Here is a 9104-nt window from a genome sequence, read left to right as displayed (position 1 = left end):
GGTGGGTGGGAGTTGAGATAGGAAAGTAAATGAATGTTGGATAATGGCCATGTCTTTTTTTCTAGAGCAAGGAAAAAATATTATTGGAAAGTTTAAATGAGATTGTGGACCTGGGTTTGAATGATATGTAATGTTTGTAAATGATTTATCCAAGTGAGCCTTTCTGAAACAGCTAAAACACTGTTGATATCAAAGGGAAAGAGAATGGTGTGGTTGCCAAGACAAGATTTTTACATGATTCCACTAAAAGAATAATCTGTCCTTTAGAATTATCTGTATTAAACTTTAAGTAGCAATTAAGAAATGTCCACAAGATGCTGCAAGTGAACAGTTGTGTTTGGATAGCTCTGGACCATCTTTATGCAGCTGGTTGTTGGTATATTTTAGGGTTTTTTTTGTTAATATTGTCTTGTTCCAAATATAAACCTGTTTAAAAGTGTAAAGATTGAACAGATATCTTGATTTATGATATTGTCAAGAAGAGTAACTAATTCATTTTCTTTTATTTGTTTATACATTGTTTTTAACATGCAAATAAAAATTTCTGCAGGTAATTGGTATATCCTTTCCCACCTATAGAATTACTGATCTCATTCAGTGACATCCTGACAAAACTGAGAACATCAGTTTTCTTTAATTTTTTTTTTTTCTTAAGTGTGACTAAATTGGAAATCTGCCGGTTTCTTAACTTCAGTTACTTTTATCCAGGTAGCAAGTCAATATTTCAGCTATCCGTATAATTCATGAGAGGTCTTGCTAACACTAAGGGCTGCAGACCGTGTTTGTTCTCATTAATTATAAGAAGGTAATATTGCAGTTCCCTTTTGTAGTTTCTGGCAGAGAACAGATATCTCCATACTTACGACAAGTCTTCAGCTCTGGTATCTTTTATGTGTACTCTTTGGGGTATACAAGTATGTCAGTATTCCAATAATTGGACTGTGAAGAGACGAACAGTGATCAGACCTTCTGAGGACTAAGCTTTTCAGAAAATGTACTATGCTTGAGGGTATGTTTATATAGAAGTGGTTGTAGGGTAGGATGAGGATATGCATGCTCCTCTTGTCTGGGTAGGACAACTTTACCTTGCTGGTGTCAGTGTTCTTTGGAATCTGGTACTTAAGATCTAAAGATTAAGATTTAAGACCTAAAGCTTAATAATATAAACCTAGTTTCAGTCTTTTTGTATTACGTTGTGTTGGAGTATAAGGGCATATCTACATGGAACTGATGCCTTCTTAAGAATCCCCTTAAAAACAAGCATTCCCCACTCTAATGGAATACAGATTTGTAGGTCAAGTGAAGATAGTCTGTCAGCTCTCAAAGTATTGTGGCATAGAGTGGAAATGTAAAAATTGAAGGTGAAAACAACAAATAATTACTTTGATATATAAAACTAATAGCATTGTTTAGCTAAACCTGGAAACTATGACTTTATGAAAGAAACTGTTTTTAATTTTTGTGTAATTGTGATACTAGGTGCTACAAGCCAGCCAGGGAAGGTACTCTATTATTTGAGTATCCCACTTGAAAAAATAGTTGCACATTATTTTATTTGTTACAGATCTGTTTACAGATACTTTTATGTAGACATTAATGAATATTTTGGATGATGCGGCTAAATAGTTCTAAATAATAAAATAATTCTAAAATTTACCTGAAGAAACTGAGGTATTAAATTGCAGATAGTTTGTCACATAAGAGATTGGGAAGATCAGGGAGTAAGTTTGTGTCAGTTTTTAAATTTTTCTCTGAAAAGTTCTGTGTATCGCTTCCAGACATTGAAAGATTTGCATGGGTTTTTTATTCCAATTGACTATCATAGCTGATGGGACTCCTCAGACTGTAATGGATGTTGATCTGTTGAATACAGTGTTTTTACCCTAAAATGATAGTTTGATAGAGGTGAGAGTTGTATTGGATGGAAAAGTAATAAAGTATGTCTTAACTTTGAGAGTTTTTATAAAAAGTCCTGGTTTTTGTGTGGAAAGGAACTATATTAATCTATAATAAAATCCAGTTTGCGTCTTAATCTCTGAGTGCTATTGCATCTGAAGACCAAGTGATTGTGTTCTGACATTGAAATTGTGTGTTCAGGAATAGTGTCCCAAGTTCTAATTTTTCCTCATTTCTGATAACACTAGTCTTGTGTTGGAGAGGTTTACATGGATTAGTACATGAGGTTGTTTATTATGACCCACCTTAATATTTATAAAGTATGTTAAGACAGTAAAATTTGTTATTCTAAAGTTAGTAAAATGGACATTTGTCTTGATAATTAATAAGTGGTACATCAAAATGTCAGGTAAGTGAAGTAAGACTCTTTTTTTCTTTTATTGCTATTTCTTTTCCCTCTTTCTCTAGCTAACTCTGTCTGTTTTTCAATCTAGCCACGAGCTGATCCCATCCCGATATGTAGCTTTTGTTTGGGAACGAAAGAATCAAATCGTGAGAAAAAACCAGAAGAGCTGTTGTCTTGTGCAGACTGTGGAAGCAGTGGTAAGTTGGCAGAATGTTACAAATACTATAAGTGTTTATGTTTAAGTCTGTTTTTAAGGTATTAACAATATTTTAAACTTCTGAATGTCGTCCTCTCTTTGGACATAGATTGAGAACTGAAACAAAGCAGGGGGTGAGAGAAACTTTTTACTAAATTTTTTTTCATCTGGAAAAGTACAAATGAGATGTATGAATTAATCTTTATGCCAAAAGTATAGATCTGCTTAGTAAATTAATAGAGAAACCACACTTGTAAAATACAGAAATTCTGTTACTGTTTAGGATCTATGTTTGATCTGAAAACTTAGATTTGCATTGTGACATTAAATGATGGTCAAGAATTTTGTGTGTATAGATTTGCAACAATTCAGAAGCTGAGGAATAATCATAATAATAAAGACTGTGTAACAGTCTTTGCTGTTGCCTGTTGTATATCCATTTAATTTATTTTAAAATAAAATTATTTTGTTACTCAGGTGGGAATTTGAATAGTATTTCAAATAACATGCTAAAGCTGTTAAGCACCTGTTACTTGTCAGGCATAAGACAGTGACTCTACTGCATACCTTATTCCTGTGTGTTGCAGCAGGTCTTACAGACTCCATGTGGCTGTTTTGAATGCAGGTGCTTTCCTTAAAGCAAACAACTAAGTTAATTTAAAAAATTAAATACTGTAGCACGCTGTTGCTTTGTGCAGTGCATGCGCATGGATGATACCAAACATGTTCTTGGCCTAGGTTATTCTTGATTTACAAAAGGTTTTGGCTAAGAAACTTGGACAAATCTCTTAGCAGCTCTATGCCATAAAGCTTTTTCTGGCACAACTCTAGAGTTCTGGATGTAAAAAATCCTCTGATCAGTTTAACTATTCTGGAAAAAAAACCCTGTGAAAAATAGCTTTATGCTGGAGGAGGACTTATTTGGCCAGTATAGTTTGTCAGTTGAGTGGACTGTTTTTATTTAGCTGTACCAGTAAAAAAACTTTTGCTCCTGTAAGCTCTCAGCTGCCTTGGGAAGTACTTCTGGTAAAGCTTTGCAATGTAGGGCATCCCATCCCAGCTCAAAGACAAAATAACAGTGTTGCTTAAAATCACAGGCTGCTTAGCACTACCTCTTTGTGCTGGCACCTGGTTGCAAATAAACTGGATGGAAGAACAAATAAGACAAGAAGTTTGATCAGTTTCTCAGTCCAGGTCATTGTAGAGCCATGCCAACTTCTAGGCCAGAATGAAGAAGAGGGAAGTGCTCAGGAGGGAAATGAGTAGTGAAGTGGTACAGTGTGTGTAAGCCAGCGCTGCTTTTGAGAGGGCTGGAAGTGGAAGTACTGTTTGTGTCTTTGAATTCAGAGTCCATGTGTGTCATCATTTTATAGTCTGCTTTGGATATTATGATAGCTACAAAAAGTACTTAAGTAAAAACAAGACAGTGTGGATCAAAAATGTGTTTTCAGCTATCAGGATATGCTTTTGATTGCGTGCTTCTGAATCTGTAACCCCAGAGAGATTCTTTGTGTGTGTTAGCTGGTGTATTTTTTCATCTATTCAAGCAAATGTTTAACAGTGAAGTGGCTTTTTCACCCCAGTGTGCTAAACCAAACCCCATAGATTTTAAACTGTCTTCCCTTAATGGTTTATAGGCTTCCTGTATTTTTCAAATCTGGACTCTAATATTTGGAAATTTAGTAGGATTTGTGCTTTATTAGACGCTGATATGCAGAGTTTACATTAATCAGGTGAGCTTAGATATCAGCTATTCTTCTGTTGTGTAATAATCCCCTGTTAGGTCTAAGATGCTTTAGAACTGGAAGTCTTGACTTTCATGGATCAGCTTCTATTTGAATTAACACTGATATATTCTCTCTGCCTCATTAAGACTAAATTATCTTTAATTAGTTCCTCAGATGTATTAGATATAAAGAATGAAATGTTGAGACTGCCAGTTGGATTGCTGGATGGTTAAACTTCAGCTACTGGTGCCTAACTAAAATAAAAACCAATCTCAGTGTAATTTATAAATAACAAAACTTCACTCAAGTGGAGGTTTATTGTAATTGGATTTTTAATTTTGCACACTGTAGTGTATCTCAAAGCTGGTCTTGCTGTCTAACAAACATAAAAAATTGTGTGTTGCACACAGCAAGCAAATTGTTCCGTTGATCAGAGATTAAATTGCAGTGCCCACTACTGGCATGTCTGCTTTCCTTTATGTTTTTGTGTCAGTTGCTCATGTCTCTTCAGGTAATGCTTCTGTGTTCTAAAAGCAAGAACTATCTGGATATCTGCACGTTTCACTGATATCACTCTTATTTTGTGTTATTTGGGAAGATAATGTATTTGGGCAGTGGAAATGAAATGCACTATGTCACTTTGCACAGGGTGTTTTCTAAGGAGTAAGATGAGGGATGTCAGATGTGAGAAAACAAATCCTGGTATAAAAGCAAACATTATTGCTTTTTTTAATTTTTTTTTCCTCTCCTGTTTTCCCCTATATTTTGATTTTTCAAAATCAATAGAATCGAGAATTGGAATCAAACTCTACTTCTGTTTTCCCAGTTGAAAGGTGAAGGAGCAATTAGAGTTGCAGCTGAGATTTTAAAAGGGAGTTGAAATTTTGGAAAGAGGAGGAAAAAAAAAAAAAAGTTGAGTTATTGGGGAACTATAAAAATATTTTTAAAATGCAGGAGGAATATCTAGAAGTAGAATACCTGTGGGTACTGTCCTTTCAAACAAATAGTATGTTAGGCTGAGAAGGTAAGAGGGTTACCAATCAAAGATGGGTAGGGAAGGCTGAAGAGCAGAACAATGAAGACATCAGAGTCAGGTTGAGAAATAGGGACAGAAAGGTTTGTGAAGGACTGTGTAGATTGCTTCATAAAGGAGACTTAGGGTACGCTTTAAGAATAAGGTCATATGGAAATTGTCTTAATTACTGCTGACTATGGGAAGACGTTGGTTAGTCACATAAAATGAACTGCTAAGAAACCTGCAGGTGGAAAAGCTCCTGCGTGACTGAGATATTGCACTGATCTTCACTGCTTATAGCTGTAGTAACACTAAATAATAATGCTTTCTATCTAAAAGGTTATCAAACACGGGATTTTATCGTGAATTATATATTAGTTCCCACCATTTGTATCAGTTAAAAATAACTGGAGACATGAGCATATCTGACTTCGCACTGTACATAATTATTGTTACTGATATAATGCTTGTTCTTTTAGAAGACTAGTTGTTTTGTCAAATCTTTTGAAGAATAAACAAAGCCCAAAGTTGCAATGAGAAAACAAAGGTGGGCAGGTTAAAGAAGTTGCCTCGAGTCACAAGGGAGTGAGATGCTCTTTTTTAACTTCCTGATCTCGCCTATTTCTGCCACATCAACATCACATCTTAACCTTTTCTTACTGGAATGGATAAGAAAGATGTAAAGCATTTAATTTCTAATAGCTTTAGTTTAAAGTAAGCCTATATGTATTCTTGGTGGAAACTGTCAGCCTTCAAATGTCTAAATTTCCAGTAATCTGTTAAATTGTGTGCTACACTAAGTCTGCTGAGGTTTAAAAGAAAGTCACGTGATTGAACCAGGAGAAATTACCATCTGAAACACTTCAAACTAGAGTTTGATCAAGTGTTGAAAACCTCTTGGCAGATGTATTAGCTTCTGGATATGGAGAAGATAGTATGTTCTTGATTTCAGTGTATTGCAGTTAGAACTGAAATACTACGAATTTTGAAGCCAGAAACATGCTTTCACTCTTCAACTCTTTCAAATTTAAAGAAACTAGCTGTAAAATCACTGAAGGTCACAGTGATTCTGTTTAACTGATACAGAAATTTGTTAAACTACAACAGTAGTTAAAACAGAGTCCCTTTCAAAAGTGAAACCTGTGTTGATTACCACTTCATGTCTGGTAGGCATTACCCTGTAATTGTTACTGTTACATCTGCACTATGTCAATTTGTGTCCTAAGTGAACACTGTAAGTGTTATCAGCCATTAAAGAACAATACCATATGTTATTTTGAAATGTGAACATTTCTGTGCTTTCTCTGCTAGTGCATACCTAGGAAAGACAGTAAAAGCACATGGCAAGTGCATACTGATGATTGCCATTTGCACTCTACCAGCCTCTAGATACTTGTGGCTTAAGGACTGGGAGTTGCAGGCAGAACCTTCAAATTTAATACCAATAAGTTTTTTTTCTTGAATTTTTGTCCAATAGTAAAAGCTGACACCTGAGGATATTCACAAATGTATTAAGCCTTGTAATTGCTTGAATGAGAAATGTTACATTGCTAACAGAGAAATTTCTGTTACACCTAATCTGTGCATAGTTACCAACCAGTGAGAATGGATGTTTCTTGTGTTTATACTTCTTGGTTATTTACTTAAGGCAAAGTTAAATCCAACAGTTAAAACCCCAACTTACTTGCTCCTTGAAGTAAACCACTTCTGTGCGGGGTAGATAACTTGACTTAAATGTACTTATATGGAGGTAATTGGTTTATGATTGCACTTTAATGTGTTAAGATAGTTGTTAAATCATGGTTGATGAAAAATCTTTCTGTGATATTGATTGTTAATATCAGCCACTCTAGGGAGCTTTTTTCTTATTTCTTAGCAGATATTTTTTTAAATGAAACACTTGTTAAGTTTTATTGGAGGGAACAGTGTAGCGTCAAACTCAACTATGCAGTTACAGAGTATATTTGCCACTTTAAGAAAAATAGTCACTTTAAGTTCAGACTCAGTTTTAACTACAAAAATTTCTTATTGTATCTTAACCTCTACACTAAGAACCAAATGGCAAGGTCTTTTCAGTGTTTTTGCTTCTGAAACTACTCTTTGAATTAATTCACAGAATCATCTAGGTTGTAAAGGACCCTGGAGATCATCTTAGAGTCCAACTGTTCACCTAGCACAGTTCTCACCTACAGCATATCCTTAAGCTCTAAATCGACCCTACTCTTGAACACCTCCAAGGATGGGGACACCACCTCCCTGGGCAGCCCATTCCAACGCCTAACAACCCGCTTTGTAAAGAAATGCTTCCTAATATCCAGTCTAAACCTTCCCTGGAGCAACTTGAGGCCATTACCTCTTGTCCTATTGCTTATTACTTGGTTAAAGAGACTTATCCCCAGCCCTCTGCAACCTCCTTTGATGTAGCTGTAGAGGGCGATGAGGTCTCCCCTCAGCCTCCTTTTCTCCAGACTAAACCACCACCCCCCCAGTTCCCTCAGCCGCTCCTCATAGGACATGTGTTCCAGACCCTTGACCAGCTTCGTTGCCATTCTCTGGACATGTTCAAGTAACTCTATGTCTTTTTTTGTAGCGAGGGGCCCAAAACTGAACATGGGAATCGAGGTGCGGCCTCACCAGTGCCAAGTACAGGGGCAAGATCCCTTCCCTGTCCCTGCTGGCCACGCTATTGCTGACACAAGCCAGGATGCCATTGGCCGCCTTGGCACCTGGGCACACTGCTGGCTCGTATTCAACCGGCTGTCAGTCAGCATGCCCAGGTTCCAATCTGACTGGCAGCTCTCCAGCCACTCCTCCCCAAGCCTGTAGCACTGCTGGAGGTTGTTGTGGCCCAAGGACAGCCCCCGGCATTTGGCCTGATTGAAACTCCTACAGTTGGCCTCAGCCCATGGCTCCAGCCTGTCCAGGTCTCTCTGCAGAGCCTCCCTACCCTCGAGCAGATCAACACTCCCACCCAACTTGGTGTCATCTGCAAACTGACTGAGGGTGCACTCGATCCCCTCATCTAGATCATCAATAAAGATGTTAAACAGGAGTGGCCCCAAAACCGAGCCCTGGGGAACACCACTTGCGACTGGCCTCTAACTGGATTTAACTCTGTTTACCACAGCTTTCTGAGCCCGGTCGTCCAGCCAGTTTTTTTACCCAGCGAAGTGTGCGATTGTCCAAACCTCGAGCAGTCATTTTTGCCAGGAGAATGCTGTGGGAAATGGTGTCAAAAGCCTTTCTAAAGTCAACGTAAACTGCATCCACAGCCTTTCCCTCATCAAATAAGCAGGTTGTCCTGTTGTGGAAGGAGATCAGGTTTGTGAAGCTGGACCTGCCTTTCATAAACCTATGCTGACTGGGCCTGAGCATCTGGTTGTCCCTCATGTGTTGCGTGATGGTGTTTAGGATGAGCTGCTCCATCAGTTTCCTGGGCACCGAAGTCAAGCTGACAGGCCTGTAATTTCCTGGATCATCCTTCCGACCCTTCTTATAGATGGGCGTCACACTGGCCAATTTCCAGTTAGTCAGGACCTCCCTGCTCAGCCAGGACCACTGGTAAATGATGGAAAGTGGCCTGGCAAGCACCCCAGCCAGCTCCTTCAGCACCCTCGGGTGTATCCCATCGGGTCCCATAGATCTGTGTGTGTCTGTGTGATGCAGTAGGTCACTGACTGTCTTCTCCTGGAATGCAGGGGGGTCGTTCTCCCAGTCTCTGTCTTCTGGCTGAGGAGGCTGGATTCCATCAATACAACTAGTCATGTTACTAAAGGCTGAGGCAAAGAAGGCATTAAGCACCTCAGCCTTTTCCTCATCACTTGTTACCATGTTTCCTCCTGCATCTAGCAGGGGATGGAGACT

The 9104-nt window shown here is 38.2% G+C and overlaps 1 protein-coding gene across 1 annotated transcript in view; it reads left to right on the top strand.

Moving 5' to 3' along the window:
• The window catches only part of KAT6B (lysine acetyltransferase 6B), a 116746-nt gene that overhangs the window by 55117 nt on the left and 52525 nt on the right, over positions 1-9104 (top strand). The window contains exons 3-4 of the mRNA XM_026851465.1: positions 2391-2499; positions 6467-6474. Of these exons, the coding sequence (XP_026707266.1) occupies positions 2391-2499; positions 6467-6474 (117 nt within the window). The remainder of the gene's footprint in view (positions 1-2390; positions 2500-6466; positions 6475-9104) is intronic.

The sequence above is a fragment of the Athene cunicularia genome (assembly GCF_003259725.1).
Source record: "Athene cunicularia isolate RWA chromosome 6 unlocalized genomic scaffold, athCun1 chr6_part1, whole genome shotgun sequence".
Lineage (NCBI taxonomy): Eukaryota > Metazoa > Chordata > Aves > Strigiformes > Strigidae > Athene > Athene cunicularia.
The sequence above is the reverse complement of the archived record's forward strand: the minus strand, read 5'-3'. Positions and strand labels throughout refer to the sequence as shown.